Genomic DNA, 22,674 nt, shown 5'->3' on the forward strand with positions numbered 1-22,674 from the left:
CGGGGGTGGAGACCACGTGACTAGGGCAGGCATGCCACTGAGCTCACAGGTGTGGTTCTGCACTACTTCATCAGCACTCCTCACGTTTATGCTGAGCCCGAGACCATTCTCAGCCCCTAGAGTCTACTTTCGTAAAGCTGTCCCAATATCCTCCCTAAAGACCCCAGGCAGGGAGAGCTGGGGTGGGAGGGGACAGCTGAGGATGCGGTTTCACATCCACTGTCATGGGGGATACTCACATCCAATAGCAGGCAAAACTGATTTACTCCTCCCATCGTTCAGATAGGGAAATGGAGGCCCAGCAAGGTAAAGTGACATGTCCAAGATTACTGAGCCTAGAATGAAGGTCTCCAAACACCCAGAAAAGGGCTCCTTTAATTAGTCCTTAACTGACTACCTATCCTAAAATCATTCAAGGATAAAGGCGCGTACATACATTCACAAACCAAGCAACCAACAAAGGCATTGCTAATTATTACTGACTGCGGGACATCTTGAGGCGAGTCTCTGCTGAGTCTGCTCTGCTGATTGCCCCTACTTTGACCAGAACTGGCTAATTGTGGGAAGTTGCATTCACTCAGAAGCTGGAGTGAGGACAAGAGTAATGGCTTCCCCCTCAGGGCTTGATGCATACAGGAGTGAGTCATGCTGGTTGAGAACAATGAACTGTTCTGTAATCACCTCCTGCAGCCCCTGCCCAACATCCAACAGAGCCCCAGAGGAGCCTTTCCAGGAATAACGAGGCTGGGTGGGAGGAGATGGATGGGAATTTGCTGGGTCTCACCAGGGCAGCTTGACTCACAATCTGTATTAGCCCTGAGCCCCAGGCAGGGGGCATTCCACAGTGAGATGACTCTGGCATGCACCTGTGCCCCAAAGTTCAAGGACAGGAAGTCATTTGCATCTCAGGTGCAAGGAAGAGAGGCAGTGGCCTGGCCTCCAGACTGTTGGAGCACTGGGGACAGTGAGCAAACAGATGCTAGTCTCCCAGGCCTTTCTGGGGCCCCAGTTTTCCCTTGTTCTGAGGAGAATTGAGTAGGCAGGCAACTGGGGATAAAGAAGGGGGTACAGGGAGGAAAGACCCCCAGCAGACACACAGACAATGTATATGACCAGACCGTAAAACCCTCAATGAGCTTCCCACTCCTACGTATGTACATACCTTCTTGCTCCTACTTTCCCCCTTTTCCCCAGAACAGTGTTTCCTGACTTGATCCATGGAGTCCATACAGTGGACCATCTTAGAAGTTAATAGGTTCTTCTCTCTCCCTGTATACACCCCATCCACAGATGCCCAAAGTCCTACAGCTATGCTAGAAGCCAAGCTGGGACAGGGGTCACCCATGAGCAGTGTGGTGCAGTCACCTGACCACTTGGCTACGTGAGATTTTTTAATCCCAAACAATTATTCTCTCCTACCCAAATTCAAAACCCAGGGCACCTCCATTTTACTGTGGAAATTACAACAAAAAATTTACACCAACAAAGGTAAATTAAGAGAAAACCAGACTTCCTTCTCTTTCAAAGATGCCAAAGAGTTCATTTTTACCCAGTTTTATCTGCACTGGGGAGGAAGAAGGGGGATTGTAACTGTTTTTTTTTTTTTTTTTTTTAATCTTAGTGTAATCTTAGTAATGTGTTTTTACTTAAACAAATATATTTAGGCCAGAAGTGGTGGCTCATGCCTGTAATCTCAGCACTTTGGGAGGCCAAGGTAGGTGGATCACTTGAGGCCAGGAGTTCAAGATCAGTGTGGCCAACATGGCAAAACCCTGTCTCTACTAAAAATACAAAAATTAGCTAGGCGTGGTGGCACATGCCTGTAATCCCAGCTACTTGGGAGGCTGAGGCACGAGAATTGCTTGAACCCAGGAGGCGGAGGTTGCAATGAGCCGAGATTTTCCACGTACTCCAGTCTGGGCAACAAAGTGAGACTCTTTAAAAAAAAAAAATATATATATATATATACACACACACACACACACACACACACACAATACTTATATATAAATAAAAATATATATATAACATGTAATCAATATAACAAAATTATTGAGATATTTTATATTCACCTTTTCATACTAAGTCTTGGAAATCCAATGTGTATTTTCCACTTCACATCTCAATTCAGAACTAGCCACATTTCAATTTGAATAGTGTTTTGTTCTGGGCCTTGCTCTGCAGACCAGGGGCAACCTGGCTTTAAAAGACATTGTCACCAAGCAAACCCTCGCTTGATCTACAAGAATTCCCTGTGGATCAGTGGATCTCCGTCTTAGCAGCACACTGGCCTCAGCCAGACCATGCCTAGACCAAATACATCAGAATCTCTGGGAGTGGGGCCCAGGCATTGATGTTTATAAAGCTTTCCTAGTGATTTCACTGTGCAGCCCAAGTTGAGACCCATGGCTACATATCAGCGTCCTACTCAAAGTGAGGACCACTGACCAGCATTATTGGTATCACTTGGGAGCTTGTTAGAAATGCAGAACCTCAGGCCCCATCCCAGACCGACTGAATCAGAACCTGCAAGTGAACAAGGACCACAGGTGCCTAGAAAATTTACTACTGCCTGAGAAGCCTGCTAGAATGCACTCTATATATCCCATCTTGACACCTGATAGCAACCTTGCGAGGCAGGTGTTCTGTTTCACGGGTGAGGAAACAGAAGTGAAGAGAGGTTGAATCACTGGTCCAAGGTCACACAATTGGTGAGTAGGATAGCCAGGGTGCAACCTAGGTCTGGTTCCAAAGGCCACACTCTTTCAACTGCACAATTGTACCACTTCCTACAGCACAATTAAACATGGCCATAGAGAACCCCTGAGTGTTTGGCTCCTTGAGCCTGCTGGGCATGCCCTGCCTTTGAACAGGATTCCACTTCCAATGTCAAGTTCCCCAGAAACAAATCTCATAAAGACCAGCATAATTCATGAGAAAATACAAATTGTAAACAAACATAGGGAAGATGTTCACTCTCCCTCGTAATCAGAGAAATGCAAATTAGAACAACATTGAGGAACCATTTTCTACCTACATAATTAGCAAAAATTAAGAAAATGTTAGCAAAGTTATTCTGAAATAGGTACATTCATACACTATTGGTGGCAGTGTAGATTTATAGAACACTTGAGGAAAGTAATATGGCAACATCCATCAAGAGCCGTAAATATATTATGCCCACTGACCCTGGGAATTCACCCTAAGGAAATAATTCAAGGGTGCGGTGGGGGAATGCTATTTGTATGAAGATGCTCACTGCAACATTCACTGTTAACACTGGAAACAATATTCAGCAGTAAGAGAATGGCTGAATAAACGGGGGGTACTTCTGCTCCTGCAGTGTTATGCAGCCATTTAAAATGATAATTAAGAAGCCTAAGCAGCAACATAGCAATGTGGGTGAAAGAAAGCAGAATGCAAAACTGTCCCTGTACATTGTGGTTTTTCTGATGTAAAAATATTGTGTGCATAAGGATATGGACAGGGAGGAGCTGGGCACAAAGGAAGGCAACCTTCAGAGTTGGGGGTGATGGAAAGACCCCCTCCTCCTATTATTTTTAGTATTACAAACCCTGGCCCTTTGAGAACAGCTTCAGGGGCTCTCCCCTCATGAAGTCTATCTCTGAGGCGGACACAAGGAGGCAGCTGGGTGCAGGGCCACATTCCTGATTGCACCAGGAGGTGAGGGGAACTGGCCCCGTGGAGGTCAGGAAGGCCACGGGAGGCCCCTCCCGTCTTACCATGAAGCCCGGAGCACAAGTGCAGCCCCCAGTGATGCTGTGGCAGTCGGCGCCATTCTGACAGGTGCAAGGCAGCTGGCAGCCATCGCCATAGTAGCCAACAGGGCAGGATTCATTGCAGTGGTGACCAGACCAGCCTGGCTGGCAGGTACAAGCTCCAGTTACTGGGTGGCAGCTGCACAGATGAGAGAAGGGTGAGAAGACAGCTTGTTCTGGGAAGCAGCCATGTCCCCGCCCTCTGTCTACCCCAAGCCTGGCTTGCCTAGGGTAGCGGGATCAAAGGACCTCTGGGATTAAATTGCTCAATGCCTTTTCTGTTTATCAGAAGATGCCAAGGCCACATGGTCTCATTAGCACCCAGAAGCTGAGGCTCAGGGTGATTATATAACTACCCTGAAGTCAACAGCAAGGAGAAGAGCAGGATTAGAACACAGGTCTTCTGACTCCCACACAAGTCTTCTTTATAATTCAGACACATGGAAACCAAAATGGAGAGTGGCCTTTTAGTCCCTTGGCTTATAGACTATGCAGTCCAAGGCTTCATCCATCCCTCACCTAAGGTGAATGCCTAGTGTGGGAACAGGACAAGAAGGTAGCAATGATACCCCAGTGGCTCTCCACATTGTAGGTGTTCAATGAATGTTGGGCTGAGTGAAAACAAGACTTTGGGCCAGATGTGGCCTCCTCTCTCTGGCAATGTCTGCCCTGGAGAGAGCAACCCCAACCTACGCTTTGCCAGGCTCTTTAACAGTGAGCAAGCTCTTCTCCATCTCCTGTTTAGGCTAGAGAAAGGACCATTCGGCTAGAGGCAGGGGATCCCTGGCATGACCTCCAGAGAGTAGGGCAACCTCTAGCTGGCAGCCATCTGATCCAATAGCCAATGTCTATTCATGATCAGCGGGATGCCAGTTGTAACCATGTGCTGTTCAGAACTTCTGCGGGAGCATAATTGACCTATGGCCCCAGTGCTGAGTTTGAAATCCAGAGGCCACATTTCCCCTGCGCCACTTCTAGCTGGAACACAGCAGGGATACTAAGGTGGGCACACTCTTGGGAGATCTGGGACTCCTCTGATGGTTACCTTGGCTTTAAGATACCCCATCCTGGCAAACTTTCTTAGAACCGTGCTGTGGGTTAAGACTCTTTCTCCCAACTTTCCTTCCTTCCTTACATGTGATCTGTCAGCTCTCCCAGCCTCCTCAGCTTCCTCCCCACTTTCCCTCACAGATGCTTCCCCTAGTAAACCTCTTGCTCTTGGTATCTGCTTCTGGAGCAGCTCAAACTAACATACCAAAGAAGTGCTGGGTGGTAGAGACAAGCCTTTTAGATTCCTTGTGGCACTGGCCTGCCTGCTCTGGAGCCCAGCTCTGGGGATAAGGTCAAGAGAAGCATGCCCTGGGCTGGCAGGGAGAACCTGGGGCAAGTCTTGGTTCTGCTAACTTCCATGGGGCCTTGGCGCCTTGCCCCGCTGGACCATTGATGGATCCCCAACACCTGGCTCATATTCACTGCCCTGGTGAATATTTGGAAATGAATACAGCTTCCTCTAAATATAATTATCTTCCATTGATTCTTTATTCTTTTCTACTGATTTATCATCTGTCTTCTCCACTAGGTTGCAGCTCCATGGGGGAGAGCCGTTTGTCTTGTTCCCTTCTCAGGGCCCAACAGAGTCCCTGGCACACTGGAGGTGCTTAATATATATTTAGAAAATTAATTAACGAGCAAACTAATTGTGTGAAGCCTAGCCAAGCTGTTTCTCTTCTAGGGACCCTGGTTTTCTCACAGAAAATGAGGGGGTGGACAGGAACAGGCAATTCCTGAATAATACTTGCAAGTAGCTAGTAATCATTTCAGAAAAGTGTTTAGTCTCATTAATCAAGTCTAAACAACAATTGGACACCACTTTTCCTCCATCAAAACAGTGCAGATGCTTTAAAATGCTGGTAAAGGTTTCAAAACAATCTGAGGCTACATATCAGGAGACTTACTTTTAAGTCTTTAATACTTTAATACTTTTATTCAGACTCTGGTCTCATAATTCCATTTCTAAGACTCTATCCTAAGGAAATAATCATAGTTGTGGAGAAAGATTTATGCACAGAGATGTTCCCTGAAGCATTATTTATAACAGTGGAAAATGGAAGCAATTTAAATAATAATAAATAATATGTGACTAGGCTATTGAGGCACCAGGCACGTTATATATATATTTCTAATCGTCAAATAAGCCTGTGAATTAGGTATTTGAGCCTGTATTTCACAGATGGCATTTAGAGGTTATGTGACTTGCCCAAGGTCACATAGCTAAGACAGTGAGTGGCAAAGCTGTGATTTAAACCCAGGTCTGTCTGGCCACATTTTGTCCACTGCCTCATGCCACCTCTCACCACAGGGTATTGGTTAAATGAATTATGACATCCATATGAAGGAATGCTAAGAGATGTATTCAGTTGTTTCTCAAAATGTTTAATGATATAAGGTTAAGTGAAATAATCACTTTGTATACAAAGCCATTTCTATCAATGCTGCATCTGTTGGCTAAATCAAATCTTTCAAATATGAAAATATATCAAATCTAAAATATGAAAACGATATAGACATCAACAGATTTACCCCAAAATGGCTTTTGTGCTATCTCTGGATTGAGAAACTGAGTGATGCTAAGTTTTTTCTTTAAATGTATTCCCTAACTTACCAAAACTGAGCATCTATTTTATTTATAAACAGATGTAAAGCAATAAAAATTGTAAATATCTAACAAAGAAGAATGGGTGTAAAGGATGAGTGTTCAAAGACTTTCTGACCTTTACAGTTTGAGAAAAATTCCTCTCTGAGCCCCAAGGCACTGGAAGGGGAGACAGCGACCTGCATGGGTATCGTGGGGAAGGCGTGCCTCTTGGTGGCCCTGACGCTCTGCTAGATGGTTTTGGAGCACTCTTCTCTTTAGGTTGCATCTTTCCAAGAGCTTCCTTTGAGGTTTAGGGTTAGCGTAGAGAGACTGGCTCAGTCACGGTTGTGGAGACTGACATGCTTGAACCTAGGAATGACCTGGCAGGTCTTGGCTACAGCCATCAGCTCTGCTGAGCACTGGATATTCTAAAAGGTCTCAGGCACCTTTCTGCCTCTTCCATCAATAGATGCTTCTGCTGTCTCTGCCTAGCAAATGGTCAAGCTGGAGCTCATCCATTACACGCTCTTACTTTGGTGAGGGCACCACCTTGTGAAAAGCACACTCCACACACAACGAGCTAGCAAATGCTGACCTAAGTACTCTGTGCATTTCCTGCTTTTGATCTCTGCTGCCATCACTTTGGCTGCTCAGGGATATGTTAGGCACTAATTTTACTCTCTACTCTGAGAACCAGAAGGCTCAAAACCAAATCTAAAATCATTCCTTTTTTTTTTTCATATCCCTACAATTCTACTAGAAATGGGATATCTACTTTCTTAATTTGATTACTCTACTCATCTTATAGAAACTCCAAAAGTCCCTTTGAAAAGAGGATGGAGAGTGACAGCTGACTGATCATGATGGAGAGCTGTGATTGCCATGCTTGGAACCTTTGTCCCTCAGCAGAGTGACTTGCACAGCCCCTCTCCCAGGCATCCCTTCTTCCTGGTGGTGGTCCCCATTCTCTTGAGTCACATGGCAGGCCAGGGAGTGCTGTTTTTGGCTCAGGCAGAAGTTACAGTCACTTGTGTTTAGCCTGGTTCCGTTCTCTCTGGTTTTTTCTTTTCTCCCATTTCCCCCAGACATAGATTAATCACAAGTTAATAGGAACCAAAAGCTGAACAATACAGGAATCCTTCCAGAGTGGATTTTTCTGCCTTTCTTTCAGCTGCTATGAGATTTCTATCAATGCTGCATCTGTTGGCTAAATCAAATCTTTCAAAGGTAATACACGATCATGGCTGCTGGAATTAGTCTATGACAACCCAATTGTGGAGGGGACATTTAAGATCCCTGACACACAGGTGCTTTCTCTCTCAAGGTTATTCCTGTATAAAGGAGGATGGTTTCTTTGTGTGTGCTACAAATAATTGATAAAGGGAATGAAGAGTTGGAGAATCTCACCAGCCACTTCTTCCTTCCCAGGGCATGGATTCAATCTCTGTGCAGCAGCCTTGCCGGAAGGGCACAGACCAGAGAGAGGCTGGAGCTGGGTGGCTAGGGCTTTCTTTGGCTGGGGGCTGGGATTACTTTTTCTGCCTAGGAAAGATGCTCAAGACCTTGCACACTGTTGTGGTGGGGGCTTTGTTGTAAGTTCTGCAGAAGGCAGGGAGCTTTGAGGCTAGGCTTCTAGGGATCCCACGTTCCTTCTCTCAGGGAGTTGGGTGGAAGCTTCACTTTCAAAGACCACAGGAAAACATTTCCCCCACTGGGTTGATGAAAGGTGATGGACAGATTGGGAAACTTATGCATAGAGAGGAGAAGGACGTATATCTTATGTGCATATATCAAGTGCCCTTATTACGGATACTTGCTTAGACAGAGATAGGTTTGAGGGCAGGACTCAGAAGTCCCAATCCCCACTCAGTACCTGAACTTTAACTGTCTTAAGATTAGAAGTCACAGAGTCATTCCTTTGCTTTTCTTGAATCTCAAGAGAAGACTCTATAATGGGCCAAAAAAGGCTCATGGGAAGAGAGGGGCTGCCCTCCATCCACATAGAGGAAGAGAGCTGTTTTCTGGTGTCCATAAGAACAATCAAGTGCAGCACGAGAGAGTTCATTTAGCCCAGAGGCTCTCAACCTCTGGGAATTTTTCCTGCCCCACCCCACCCTGGGACATCCGGCAATGTCTGGAAACATTTCTGATTGTCAGAACTTGGGCAGGGGAAGAAGGGTGCTACTGGCATCTAGTGGGTAGAGGCCAGGGATGCTGCTCAACATTCTACAAAGCACAGGACAGCCCTCTACAACAAAGAATTACCCAGCCCAAAATGTTCATGGTGGCAAGGTTGAGAAACCCTAACTTCAACTGAACAAAAACTTTGTGCCAGGGGCTCAGTCACTGGGCCAGTGTACCAAGAGAAAGGGAGAAATATGTTTTTTTAAAAAATAGGGTTGACTTCAGCTAATGGGTAGAACCTCCTAGAGGGATGGGCTGTTTAAGATGAGTTCAGGGACTCCTTTTACTGAAGGCCTATTCTGTGCAGGCACCGTGCAATGCTGAGGCTAGAGGCCACAGGGATGGACAAGCCAGGCTGCTGGTGCCCTCAAGGAGGTGGTGATGCAGACTCAGAGGAGACCAGGCTGGGGAGTAGACTGGTGGGCACGCTCAGAGCCCCCACTCTGAAGAACTGCTACTCCCTCCCAGTCCCTGAAACATGATACGTTTTAAAGACAGTAAAGCAAATAATCATCAATATTGGATGGGCTGAGATTAGCGGGAGAGAAGAGGGGGAGTCCTTTCAGATTAATAATGCATCGAGGACTCCTTCAGAGGAAGGATGAATTATACAGGGCATGGTTGCCCAGGCACAGGAGGAAAACAGTAACCCTTTAATTTGGGGCTTGGTTAGATTTCTGCGGCAGGAGCTCCCTGCATTGGACCCCGGCATCAGCCTTGCTTCCTGTCTTGGAGAGGGTCCTCCCTCAGCTTCCCAGCAGGAGCGACAGATTCTGGAATCTTAATATTTAGACACATGTAACAGTCTGAGCCAGCTGCCCAGTCCCCTGACCAGCCATATGAGATTTCTGTAATTAGCGCCTTGGAGCTCTTACTCTGCTCCCCAAACCCAGCCCAGATGCCACCTCTTCTAGGAAGCCTTCCCTGACCAGCATCACATAGTCCTGGGTCACAGTTACTTGGGCACATGTTGGGACCCAGCAGGGCCAGCCACATATATTTCATCAGTTCTAAGATGTACTTCTCCTCTACATTTTCACATCTCTGATATTGGGTAATTCATATCTCTGATATTGGCTATACAATCAATGGTATGTCATGGTTCAGTTGATAGAATTTTCCTAGTAGTAACCCAAATAAAGCTATGCCTCACTACTGGTATTGTCTTGTATTTGAAGAAATACGGCAGAAGGTGCTCAGGGTTTCCTCCTCATAGCCCAGCCCTGCAGGCACTCAGTGTTTGTTGAATGAATGACCGAGTGAATGAATGCTCAGGTCATGGACAGGCCAGCTCCACTGGCTCTAGCACCCTCTCTGGACAGTCTCTTTCCCGGGCCTTCCACCTCTGCCTCACACCACCCCAGCTGCTCCACTCCAGGGAGGGAGGACCTTTTAGTTTAACTCATAACACTTGCCGAGATGCCTCTGCTTGCAGTGAACGAGGCTCCAGAGTGATTTGTGAAAGATCAAAGCCTGGAAACGAAGAAGGGCCCAGGCTAAGTCCTGGCCGTCCCAGCGACAGGGCTGCAAAGCAGAGGGATTCTCTGTCTGCCCTGCAAACAGCAGCAGCACCCATGCCCAGGGTGGCCGGTCTTCCCTGGGCTGTCCGTAGGCCTGAGGGAGAAGGGATGCTCCCCTGACCTTCATCACCCAGATAAGAGGCAGCCATGATAAAGGGCTGTGGGGGTGTTCATCCGGGGCTGACAGTCTCAATTGTTACCTGGGGCAGTGCCAGCTGGTGCGTGAAGCGGGCAGGGAGGGGAGCTGGAAGCAGTAGCCCAGAACAGCTCTGCCTTCACAGGTTCAGGCTCCTTTGGAAGTGGGGGGTGGAGGGACAACTTCTGCCCAGATGTCCCCAAGCCACAAACGACACAGAGTGCTGGGGGAGGGGCTGGCCCCAAGTTCAGGCCCTGATAAAGGGCTGCCCCTGTTGTTCCTGCTCCTCTAGCCTTGCCAGGGTCTGTTGGGACAACCCTCCTTAGGCCCTGGATGGCCCTAGTGATTTTTAAGGTCCCTTCTAGTCCTGACCTTCTGCAGCTCAAGCCTCTACTTCTGCCCTAGTGGCCGTGTCTCTGGTTGGATGCCACGCAAGTGGAGGGGAAATATTCTCCAGGACAATGTGCTCAGAGCTTGTGGCACCCGAGCCCTGCCATCCTAGCCCCCAGGGTCATGCAGCTGTGCTCCACCCCACCTCCTTGTTCTCTCCTTGCTCCCATGTGTGGAGTCTCAGACAGGCACATTTGGAAATGCAGGTAGCCAGGTGTGGTGGACAGAGGTGAGTGATCTGGCTCTAGTCCTGACTGTGGCTATGTGGCCTTGGCTTCCCCTTCTTTTCATCAAAGTGGTTCTCAGGGCTCAGTGCTGAGGTCCTAGCCCTTTCCCCCACCTTCCTGGATGTCCATGCTAGAGGTGGGGGGCCACATCCTAGCAAGCCTCCTCTCTACCTGAGCACCCCCCGCCCTTGTCCCGGGCTCGCCCATTCCCAGCTCCTACCTGATGGTGTTGTCAGTGTCACAGGGGCAGGGCAGGGTGCAGCCTGGGCCATGCAGGCCCTCCGGGCACAGTCGCTCCTGGCAGCGTGGGCCCTTGTAGCCAGGCTCACACTCGCAGGCACCCGTGGTGGGTGAACACTGCCCCCCATTGTGGCAGTCACAGCGCTGTGAGCACTGGAAGCCGAAGGACCCGAAGGGGCACTCTTCTTGGCACCTGTGGGAGAGCAGAGTGGGGCTGAGGCTGTGGGCCAGGATCCCTCACCTGTGCTTCAAGATCCTCCAGGATGTGGTCCTCCTGGCCATCTGGCCCAGGCCTGGTGTGCTCCACCCTGCTCACAGCCTCCTCCCCTTTTCTCTCTCCTCCTCCAGGAAGTAGTCCATGGTTTAGTTCGCCCCAGTCATTTCTGCCTTTCATGCCAGGTCTGCTCAGTCCCCCCAGCAATGAGTTTGTACCACCATATTTTATTGATTCCAAGCCTAATAATTTTTAAAAATTAAAGTTGTGGTGAAATATACAGGTTATGGTTTAAATGTTTCTCTCAAAATTCTCATTGAAACTTAACACCCAATGCAATGGTATTAGGAGGTGTGGCCTTTGGGAGGTGATTAGGGTATGAATGGATTAGTGCTTTCATAAAAGGGGCTGGAGGGAGGCAGTGAGGTCCCTTTCTTTCTTTCTTTTTTTTTTTTTTTTTTTTTTGGCTCTTCTATTCTTTTCGCCCTCTGAGGATGCAGGCTTCAAGGCACCATTTTGGAAGCAGAGATTGGGGCCCTCATCAGACACCAAACCTGTCAGCCCCTTGATCTTGAACTTCTCAGCCTCCAGAACTGTGAGAATCAATGTCCATTGTTTATAAATTACTCAGTCTCGGGTATTTTGTTATAGCAGCATGAGCAGACTAAGGCAGTACACCCCATAGAATTGACTATTTTAACCACGTACAGTTCAGTGGCATTAAGCACATTCGCACTGTTGTGCCACATCACCACCACCCATCTCCAGAATGTTTCCGTCTTCCCAAACTGAAACTCCGCACCCATTAAACAAAAAACTGTTTAGGTAGGTTTAAAAACACCTTGCTTTTTTTGTTTGTTTGAGATGGAGTCTCACTCTGTTGCCCAGGCTGGAATGGCATGATCTTGCTGCAACCTCCGCCTCCCAGGTTCAAGCTATTCTCCTGCCTCAGCCTCCCGAGTAGCTGGGACTACAGGGGTGCACTGCCACGCCCAACTAATTTTTGTATTTTTACTAGAGACGGGGTTTCACCATGTTGTCCAGGATGGTCTCAATCTCTTGACCTCATGATCCACCTGCCTCGGTCTCCCAAAGTGCTGGGATTACAGGCATGAGCCACCTTGTTTTTAAAAGATATTTTTATATCTCTGAAATTAGATAAGTCTTGTAATTGGTGACATGTCATAGTTTAATTGCCAGTGTTTTTCATTCTTTGCAGCATATGAAACAGTGATGCATCTTACAATCAGTGGCACCTTAGATTTGATGAAATGGGGTGATTTTGTTTCTATACAGTATCTCTGGTTTTTGAGCCTTTGGGCCAGATGTACAGTCTCTCTTGTCCTACTGGGAGACATATCTCCTCCCTGACTGCAGATTTTCCCTCGAGTAGAGGAAGTGTCTTCCTGCATTGGACTATAGAATAGAATGCCCTGTGACAAGGCTATTTTCCCTTCCTTGGAAGAAGGTCCCCTCAAGGTAGGGGCTGAGTCTCTCCCATCAGCCTGTGAGCCCCTAAGGAGGAAGCCTGGGACCACCTTTGTGTCCTGTGTGTGTCTGGGCTAGTACTTGGAGCTCCCAACATAAGGATAATTATTCAACTTCATTTAACTCACAGCCATGGGTGTGGCTCCTCCGTGGGCGAGTGTGACCCCCACTGCTGACCACCTGGTTTCCTGAATGTGCCTCAGCACCCCTTACCCCCACCCTGGGCTCTTTCCCAGAGGATGCAGACTTATTGTCACAGCAACTAGATCCGGATAAGTCAAGGGTTAAACTGGGGGAATAGGGGTAAAAGAGGGGGACGACTTCTGGCATCCCAAAGACAAATGGAAATGGCCTCTGGGGTTCTGGGATATCTTTGTTCCAGCACTGATTCAACAGTACGGATGGATAATGGAGAACTAACCTAAAGCTCTGACATCCTCTTCTTTTTCGTAAAATGGGACGATACTCACTAAACCTCATCGGGTTCTGTAAGAATTAAATGGGATAATGTGTGTAAACATTTAGAAAGGCGCCCAGACCATAATTGGGGCTCAATTAGAAAAGTTAGTTATTTTCACTAGTACTCATGTTAATATTGTTTTCAACAGTTCTTATAACAGAGCCCATCTGACCTTCTGGCCTTAAATTCAGGCATGAAAAAGCCCAAAGGGAAAAATTCTAAAATGTTAATAGTAGAGTAGATTTAAGGAGTTAGTGTTTTAATTATCATATGTTTCCATTTTCCAGGTTTTCTGTATATCTTCTACAGTAATCAGAGGGGAAAAGCAATTTAAAAAAAAATACAGCTCTAACTTCTTTATTATGTATTTTGGAGGATCGTGGGGGTGGAAGTATTCTACAGACAGGGCAGGGAGATTCTGTGTCTGGGTGACTCAGTTGTCTATGGTGAGGGGGTGACTCAGTTGTCTATGGTGAGGGTGAGTGGTCAGACCCTCGTGGATGTGGCAGGGCCAGCTAGCAAGTGTGTGGGGGATGACAGCAGCCAGTGTGTGGGGCACCAGCCTTGGCAACTTGAGACTGGGGTGTCCTTGTCTCTGTTCTGTGCCTTTGCTGCCCTGTGCCCTTGCTGCTCTGTGCCCACAGTGACAAGGAGAAGAGGACAGTGACTGGGGTCTGGCCTTGAGTGCTTCCTTCCCAAGAAGATGCCACTAGCTCTCCCCTCTCAGAGCCACTGTAGCAAAGGAGTGATCTGGCAGAATAGTGGGGCAGCAGGGATCATGATGACAACACCCCTGGGCACCGTATACTGAGGGGCTTCCAGCTGCTCAGGCCCCAGAGCCTGTCCCCAGCCCCTGGAGCAGCACATATTCTCATCACCCTCACTTTGGAGTTAAGGAGGCTGCCATGAGACAAGTGAGGCAACTGCTCCAAGCTCACGCAGCCTGCATGTGGCTAAGATGACCCCAGATTGTCTTTCTGCAAATCTTGTCATATTTCAGCCAATCTGAGGCCTCATGAAGGGAAAGAGAGCAGAAAAGAGAGGGAAGAAGAGGCAAGAAAGAAGGTGATGTCCGGAGAAGGAATGGAAAGTAGAAGACAGAAGGAGGAGAAGTAGAATGGGGGAAGGGAAGGAGAGAAACTGAGGCAGAAGGGGAGGAAAAAGAGCAGCTGAAGACCCAAATAATCACTATCTGAGTTGCCAGCCCCTGTTCAGCCTGCAAATGGATTTCTCCAGAAGTCACTGTGCTTTGCTGGCCTCGAATGTCTCAAATGTCGGGCGAAAAAACTCTAACCAGATACCTCCTGATACCTGTTCCTTTTCAAACATTCCTGCTCCCTCCTGCTTAGCAGGACTCGACAGAGCCCTGAACCCTAAGCTCCTCTGAAGGGCAATTCCCTAGCCCACTATATTTTTGGGGTGCCTGGATCTACAGCCCCAGAAAAACAATCTGGAAATATTGACAACCTAATTCATTTACATAATCAGCCTCTTTTTTTTTCCCTACTCACAATTTAAACAACTTATTTATTTAGAGATCAAGCAATGATGGCTAATGAATTTTACACAAAGCATGCTAATAATGGGGCCTGCGGAACAGAAGGATAATCACAGCAGGAATTAGTTTTCTACTTAAACATCCTTCCTTTGCACCATATCAATCTAATGTGTCCAATATTGCCATTAACAACCAGATACATTGCTCAATTAAATTACAAAATGAGCTGCAAAGCCCTCGTTACATTTCGTGTTTAATTTGCACTGGTTTCTGCCTATCCGGGGAGGCCTGCATTATTACACCCACTCAACTTTAATATGCTCATGATGATTTGGGGTGGGTTAATGCAGCTGTCACCTACGAAATTAATGGAGGCAATTTTACAAAATATTAAACACCAGGCAGCCCGTTTAGGTGAGAAGCCCAAATGCTGCCTGGCCTCCTATTGAACCCTCCTGTGGTTGATTGGCAAAGCTTGCTGGAGGGCCCCTTGGCTTTAGGGGTTCCTCTCTGCCCAGGATCATGGACCAGGCTCCAACAAGCAGAGAGATTTTGGATTCTTTCTCTGTTTGGCACATCTTGACAGGGAAAATCGACAGCACCAATGAGCTAGGGTCTACTGGTATGGAGTCCAGCCGGCTAGAGCCCTGGGCCTGCTCATTTCCAACAACAAGCGGGCAGTTTGCACTCTCATGAGAAAGTGGACTGAAAAAGGAGTCCTGTGCTGGCTTGAGGATCTTCCTGATTCCAGTCCATACTGGCTCATCCTGAGCATTTCCTTATTTGGGGAGATGGTGAGGGTGGGAACATGCACTCAATGTTTCAGCCCTCTCTCCCACGGGTCAGGGAGGGACGGATCCCCAGATGCCACACCCCACATTCTATGCTGGGGAACAGTGTTGATGAACACTGGCTCACAAAGAGATCAGATCTGGCTTAAAAGACTTCCAGCTGGAGGTAAATAAGCCCAAGGCTAATGGACAATCTCTTTTCTGGACATCACTAAGGATTTGGGGCTGATTCTAGTGAGAGCTGGAGGAGCCCCGATTATGTCTATTAGAAATGGAGGGATTCATTGGTTAACTCAGCCTCCATCCCGGCTTCCTGATGTCACCCAGGCATGGAATGATGAAAAATGTTTCCTCATTTTGTCTGAGAAGAGTATAAAGTCCAGGAGCCAGAAATGAAACATGGATCCCCACAGAACCAGGCATGGGGTGTGGGGGCTGCCTCTGTACGGCCCTTCTCTGCTTGAGAGATCCATGTGGTCAAGAGTGAGAGGGAGGAGACTTGGCCCGGGTTCTGTGGGTTTCAAATATCTTTTTCCAGCTTCCAATCTACTCACCATCACACACACCGGTTGCTGTTTCTCCCTTTTCCTCTGCACCTGCCCTGTCATCATGGCCTCCTTCTTCCCGCTGTGGCACATGTGCACATATGGCAATTCCCCAGTTCTGTGTTTTTTTGATTATCCACTCTGCAAGGCTGGTTTCATTCCAGGACATTGGCACCCTCCTTCAGTCTGCTCTTAAGCCACAGGCCTTCAGAGGATGCAAACTGATGCCAGTATCCTTTTGGTGGAACCCACATTAGGACTAAAAATCCCCTTCCAGAAGAAATCATGCAAAACGTATGAAGTGATTTTGTACTCTCAGCTTCCTTGGATTATCTGTGCCATTGCCTCCCTCTATGAGTGCAGAGAGTAGAGAGTGGGGGCAGGTGCTCACCACCTTCCCCCAGGTGAGCCCATTTAAATTCAGAGCTTGGGCCACTAGGCTAGAGAAGAGGGTGTCTCTGCAGGCCGAGGGTGAGGAGGGATCAGGTGCCAACCCTCCCTGGCAGGAGAGCTCAGAGTGCTTTCTGAGAAAGGAACTGGAAGGCTGGCAGAGAGAGGGCTATGAGCTGTTCTCTGCAAGTCTCCTATGAATATGAGTAAAATGGACAGCAAAGATAACAGTTAACACTATCCTTACCTGTCCCCCATGTATCCAGCTGTACAGTGGCACTGTCCAGTCACGTGGTCACACTGCCCTCCATGGTGGCAAGGACAATCCTGGCTGCAGTTCTGGCCAAATGTCCCTGGTGGGCAGGGCTGGGCACACACTGCTCCCTAAAAGAAAGGTGGGAAGACATGCATGGTGGTGCTCCAGAAATGCCAAACTTTCCTGGGAATGGCACACCTGCTGTGGCTCCAGGGACCACCCAACTTCCCAGAAGAAGTTCAGACAGCTGGACACCAGGGCTCCAAAGCCCTCCTCTTAGAGATGGGAGATGGGAGACTGAGGCCAACTTGCTCATCCAGTTATTCAGCACAATTTAGGAACTGCCTATTGTATACGAGGTGCTGTGTGAGACACTAGGGGTGATTCGATTTGATTCCTGTCCTCCTAGTCTACCACAGAAAGAGCCAAAAAAACCGCTAAGTACAAGGCACTAAGTACTCTCACATGGGTACACAGTAAAGTGCTGAGAAGACATAAGGAAGGAGGCTGAGTAAACATGCTGGTATGGAGACATGCACTTTGCTCAGCTTCTTTCTCAAACCCAGCTGACATGAGAGTCAAAGGGGTACAGGTATAAACCCACAAAGAAAATAGGAATAGGAGACAAAGGATGTCACACACTGGAAGATGGAAAAGCAGGTGGAGGAGTGATAACTGCTTTGGTTTCTGCTTCCTGGGCAATGTTAAGTGCCTGCAAAGGGAGCGTCACGATGCTGGATGATGAAATCCTTTGTAACCTCAAAAAGCTCAGGAATCAGAGACACTGGGACCCTCCGAAGGTGAAGGTGCAGGTATGATCAAAACAGGACTGTTTCAAAGTTTATAAAATAGGGAATTAGACCCCCAATCTCTGCCCCCACCTTGAATAGCAGCCAGGTGAATTGTCCAAGTCTTTCAGAGAGGTTGGTGTCACAGGCTGTGGACAAGGGACACAGGCACAGATGAAGGTGGGGGTGGAACTCTCCTGCTGCTCTCTTCCCTGCTGCGCTCCTAAAGGCTGACTGCCGGACTGAACTCCCTGTGGCAGGAGGTTGGAGGGTTCCTTTCTAGGGACACTGAGGAGCTCAAGAGAAATGACCTAAAGATACTGATAGTTGAGGGTCCCATCAGTCAACACGCCTGACATCTCCCTCCACCCCCAGATGTCCATTTAGCTTTTCTGGGGCTCACTGTAAAACATGAACAGATGGCCAAGGATCACCAGATATTTGAAATAGGCCCTCACATGAAAGAGAAACACTGAAATAAACAAATAGGCAACAGGAACACAGAGGAAATAGGAACCATGCCTGGAGCAAGGAAAACCTAAAAAAAGAGAAGGAAAAAAGCCTCTATCATAATTAAAATGAACATGCTCATGTAGCTATAAGAAAACATTGCACCTATGAAAGAACAGAGTGCTATAAAATAGGATATCCAGAGAATAGGAAAGAGGTCTTGAAAATTAAAAATAAAATGGTGGAAATTAAAATGTTGCAATAGAAGAGCCAAAAGATAAAGTTGAGGAAATTTATAAAGTATACCAGAGAGAGAGAGACAAAGATAGAGAGATGAGATTAAAAATAATAGAGAAAATATAGAGGACCAATTCAGGTGGTCTGACATCTAATTAACAGGAGTCCCAGACAGTAGAACAGAGAAAATAGAGGTGAGTAAATTGATGGAAAATATAATAAAATTTCCCAGAATGGAAGGATGGAGAACCTGGGTTTCTGAACTGAAAAGGCCTACAAAGTCTTTAGCAAAAATATAAAACAAGACCCACATCAAGGCATGTTATCGTAAACTTTTATATCTCTATGGATAAAGAAATGATGTTAACAGATTTTAGAAAGAGGAAAACAGGCTAGGTATGGTGGTTCATGCCTATAATTCTAGCACTTTGGGAGGCTGAGGCGGGAGGATCTCTTGAGCCCAGGAGTTGGAGACCAGTCTAGGCAACAAAGCAAGATCTCATCTCTACAAAAACAAATAAAAATGAAAATACAAAGAGGAAAACAAACATACAAAAATCAGGAATTAAAAGGGTTTAGACTTCTTAACTAGAAGCCAGAAGACAACGGAGCAATGCCTTAAAAATCCAGAGGAAAAAAATCATTTCCAACTTAGAATTCTACACCCAACTAAACTAACACTCAAGTAGGGGACTCAGTAAAGACATTTTCAGATTTGAACAGCCTCAAAAAGTTAACCTTCCATAAACACTTTCTCAGAAAGCTATTGTAGGATTTGTTTTCCATCAAAAAGAATTACTCAAGAAAGCCGGGCACGGTGGCTCACGCCTGTAATCCCAGCATTTTGGGAGGCTGAGGTGGGTGGATCACCTGAGGTTCCAGACCAGCCTGACCAACATAGAGAAACCCTGTCTCTAATAAAAATACAAAATTAACTGCGCGTGGTGGCACATGCCTGTAATCCCAGCTACTGGGGAGGCTGAGGCAGGAGAATCGCTTGAACCTGGGAGGTGGAGGTTGCAGTGAGCCAAGATCACACGACTGCACTCCAGCCTGGGCAACAAGAGCAAAACTCTGTCTCAAAAAAAAAAAAAAAAAAAAAAAAAGAATTACCGAAGAAAAAGAAAGGCATGAATTCCAGGAACTAGGGACTGCAACAGAAGACAGAGGTAAAAGGAATCCCAGGATAGCAGTGAAAGGAAGCCCCAGAGGACAGCTATGCTGCAGGCCTGGAGAGCAAAGAGTTAGAGTTCAGACTGGAACAGAAGACACAGGCTTCTAAGAAACTTGCCTCAAAAACAAAACAAAAGCAAAAACTGGAGAGACTTCTAATGGGTCTGACCTTATTGAGAGGAGTTTGAGAGCTCTGTTAGAGAGTTTTAAGGATAAATTAGTAACAATACACATGTATATTAACATAAATATTAAAAAATAATTTAACCGAACTGGACATGGTGGCACCTGTCTATAGTCCCTGCTACTCAGGAGGCTGAGGCAGGAGGATCACTTGAGCCCAGGAGTTCAAGGCTGCAGTGAGCTATGATTGTGCCTGTGAATAGCCACTGCCCTCCAGCCTGGGTGACACAGCCAAATCCTGTGTCTTAAAACTTTTTTAAATGATTTAACCACAAATTGTAATATAACTCCACTGGGAGGGTGGGAGAGGGGTTGCGTGTTTGTATGTGTGTGTATGACAGAGCTGAATCTTATTCTATGGCAGAAAGTCAATGGATTCAATGACTGTCTAAAATGGAAAAGTCAAGAAACGGCTATAAAGCATGTTATGTAGAAAAATGGAGGGAAATGCCAGAAGAAATACCTAAAAGATTTGAAAGTGTTGCCTTTAGGGAGCAGGATTTGCAAATGGAGCAGGGGACTCCCCTGCCCCCCAGTATTAGCCTTGTGGTATTATATAACTTAAAATTACATGCATGAGTCTTAGGTTTTTAACAGATCTGAGCCTGCTCTTGTCTCCTGCTGCCCTTCCAGCCCTGCGCATACCCGACAGTCATTTCTCTTATGGAGATCAAGGATGTTCCTCCAATTAATTAATCAATTAGTTCAACACACAATTATTAAGCACCAATAATCACCAACCCTGCAGAAGCTAGTTTATTCAGGAAAATTGTGCCAGACCAGAGTCATCTTTCAAGATCATCCAGTTTACTTGTAATGAGTTAAACAGGAGGCCATTCAGCTCAGACTCTCCTCCACTCACAAGTCAGAAGTAGGGGGGCTAAGAGGAGGGGCTGAGGCGGGGAGGGAGGAGTGAAGGGCAGAAGCAGCCGAGGACAGTGAGAGAATGCGTGTGTGTGAGAAAAGGGGAGAGAAGAGTCACTCAGGCCAGGTGCGGTGGCTCATGCCTGCAATCTCAGCACTTTGGGACGTCAAGGCAGGTGAATCATTTGAGGTCAGGAGTTCAAGACCAGCCTGGCCAGTGAGGTGAAACTCCATCTCTAGTAAAAAATACAAAAATTAGGCGTGATGGCAGGTGCCTGTAATCCCAGCTACTCGGGAGGCTGAGGCAGGACAATCACTTGAACCTGGGAGGCGGAGGTTGCAGTGAGCCAAGATTGTGCCACTGCACTCCAGCCTGGGCAACACAGTGAGACTCCATCTCAAAAGAAAAGAAAAAAAGAAAAGTCAGAGTAGGGGTCCTTCTTCCTCCTGGAGGTGTGGGGGTACTCCAGGCATGGCGGGGGCCTCTCTCAGTGCACATTATAAGTTCTAGGTATTCAAGAGGGAGGAGAAGTCTTTCTGGCTTCTATCTGACTCAGTCTTCTACAGTCCTGGGCTGGATAAGGACACTCTTGGAAAAACTTTTTTTTTTTTTTGAGATGGAGTTTCGCTCTTGTTGCCTGGGCTGGAGTGCAATGATGTGGTCTCGGCTCATGGCAACCTCCACCTCCTGAGTTCAAGCGATTATCCCGTCTCAGCCTCCTGAGTAGCTGGAATTACAGGTGCCCGCCACCACGCCCAGCTAATTTTTGGTATTTTTAGTAGAGATGGGGTTTCACCATGTTGGCCAGGCTGGTCTTGAACTCCTGACCTCAGGTGGTCTGCCTGCCTCAGCCTCCCAAAGTGCTGAGATTACAGGCATGAGCCACTATGCCCAGCCAAAAAAACTTTTTTTTTTTTCCTAAGAGGTGGGGTCTCACTCTGTCATCCAGGCTGAAGTGCAGTGGTGCCATCCCAGCTCACTGTAACCTTGAACCTCTGGGCTCAAGTGATCCTCCCGCCTCAGCCTTCTGAGGAGCTGGGACTGCAGGCTCATGCCACCACATCTGGCCAGGTTCCTGTCCTTTTTAGTGCTTCTCAGACACAACCAGTGCTCTCTGAGGTCAATAGAGAAGTCTGGTACGTAGAATGCATCCTTCCGGCATTCCCTAGGGAAATCAAGCATCCTTGAGACTTTTTAGTGAAGTGGGTGAGCACCTCTTTCAGCCCCTGCTCAGGATTCCCAAACTGCAGGCATCCAAGCCCGCCGAATCTCTAGTCCTCTTCCCTGGTTTGAGCTCATGGGGCCTGAGAGAATTTGATATCTTGGAGGTCCTGTTGCCTGGTCTGGTGGGAAGAGCACTGGGTTCAAAGTCATGATTTGGGCTCAGATCCCAGCTCTGCCTCCTCCCAGATAGGTGAGCTAGGATAAGTCAGGTGATCATTCTGAGCGTTAATTTTCTCATCTATAAAATGGGAGTAGTAACTCCTAGTCTTCCAGGTGGTTATAAAGACGAAGTGAGATTAGAGATGTGAAGGAACCTAGTACAGTGCCTTAAACAGGGGGCACTTAATTAATAGTAATTGAACCAAGTTGACACCTGATGAGGTGGCACATGGTGGGAGCCCCATATATCCTGAGACTGAGAAGAGTAGAAGAGAACTGTAGGAGTCATCACCCACTGCTGGCTGGAAGAACAGCCTTTTGGGGAGAGGCAGGGGGAGAGAGCAGCCAGAGAAGTCAGCTTAGGAGAGGGCTATGGCCTGTGGTTTCTCTCCTGCTGCAATGAGCTGAAGTGTACCCCTTCAACATTTCTTTTTTTTCTTTTTTTTTTTTTTTGAGATGGAGTCTCGCTCTGTTGCCCAGGCTGGAGTGCAATGATGTGATCTCAGCTCACTGCAACCTCCACCTCCCAGGCTCAAGCAATTCTCCTGCCTCAGCCTCCTGAATAGCTGGGATTACAAGCATGTGCCACCACACCCAGCTAATTTTTGTTTTTAGTAGAGACTGGGTTTCATCATGTTGGCCAGGCTGGTCTTGAACTCCTGACCTCAGGTGATCCACCCGCCTCAGCCTCCCAAAGTACTGGGATTACAGGCATGAGCCACCGCGCCCGGCCAACATTCCTATGCTGAAGTTTTAACCTCCAGTACCTCAGAATGTGACTGTATTTGGAAACAGGACCTTTACATAGGTAATCAAGTTAAGATGAGGTCATATGGGGGGGC

The 22,674-nt window shown here is 47.2% G+C and overlaps 1 protein-coding gene across 23 annotated transcripts in view; it reads right to left on the reverse strand.

Annotated features, from left to right (window-relative positions):
- MEGF11 (multiple EGF like domains 11) overlaps positions 1-22,674 on the reverse strand; it is a 370,645-nt gene that overhangs the window by 58,486 nt on the left and 289,485 nt on the right. For all 23 annotated transcript variants that reach the window (XR_010151758.1, XR_010151757.1, XR_010151756.1 and 20 more), the window contains 3 exons: positions 16,745-16,881; positions 11,092-11,304; positions 3,744-3,918 (listed from right to left, as the gene is read on the reverse strand). Coding sequence is in view for 18 of the 23 variants with exons in the window: in XM_063795186.1 (XP_063651256.1) it covers positions 3,744-3,918; positions 11,092-11,304; positions 16,745-16,881 (525 nt within the window). In the remaining 5 variants the exon portion in view is untranslated. The remainder of the gene's footprint in view (positions 1-3,743; positions 3,919-11,091; positions 11,305-16,744; positions 16,882-22,674) is intronic.

Source organism: Pan troglodytes, chromosome 16 (genome assembly GCF_028858775.2).
Source record: "Pan troglodytes isolate AG18354 chromosome 16, NHGRI_mPanTro3-v2.0_pri, whole genome shotgun sequence".
NCBI lineage: Eukaryota > Metazoa > Chordata > Mammalia > Primates > Hominidae > Pan > Pan troglodytes.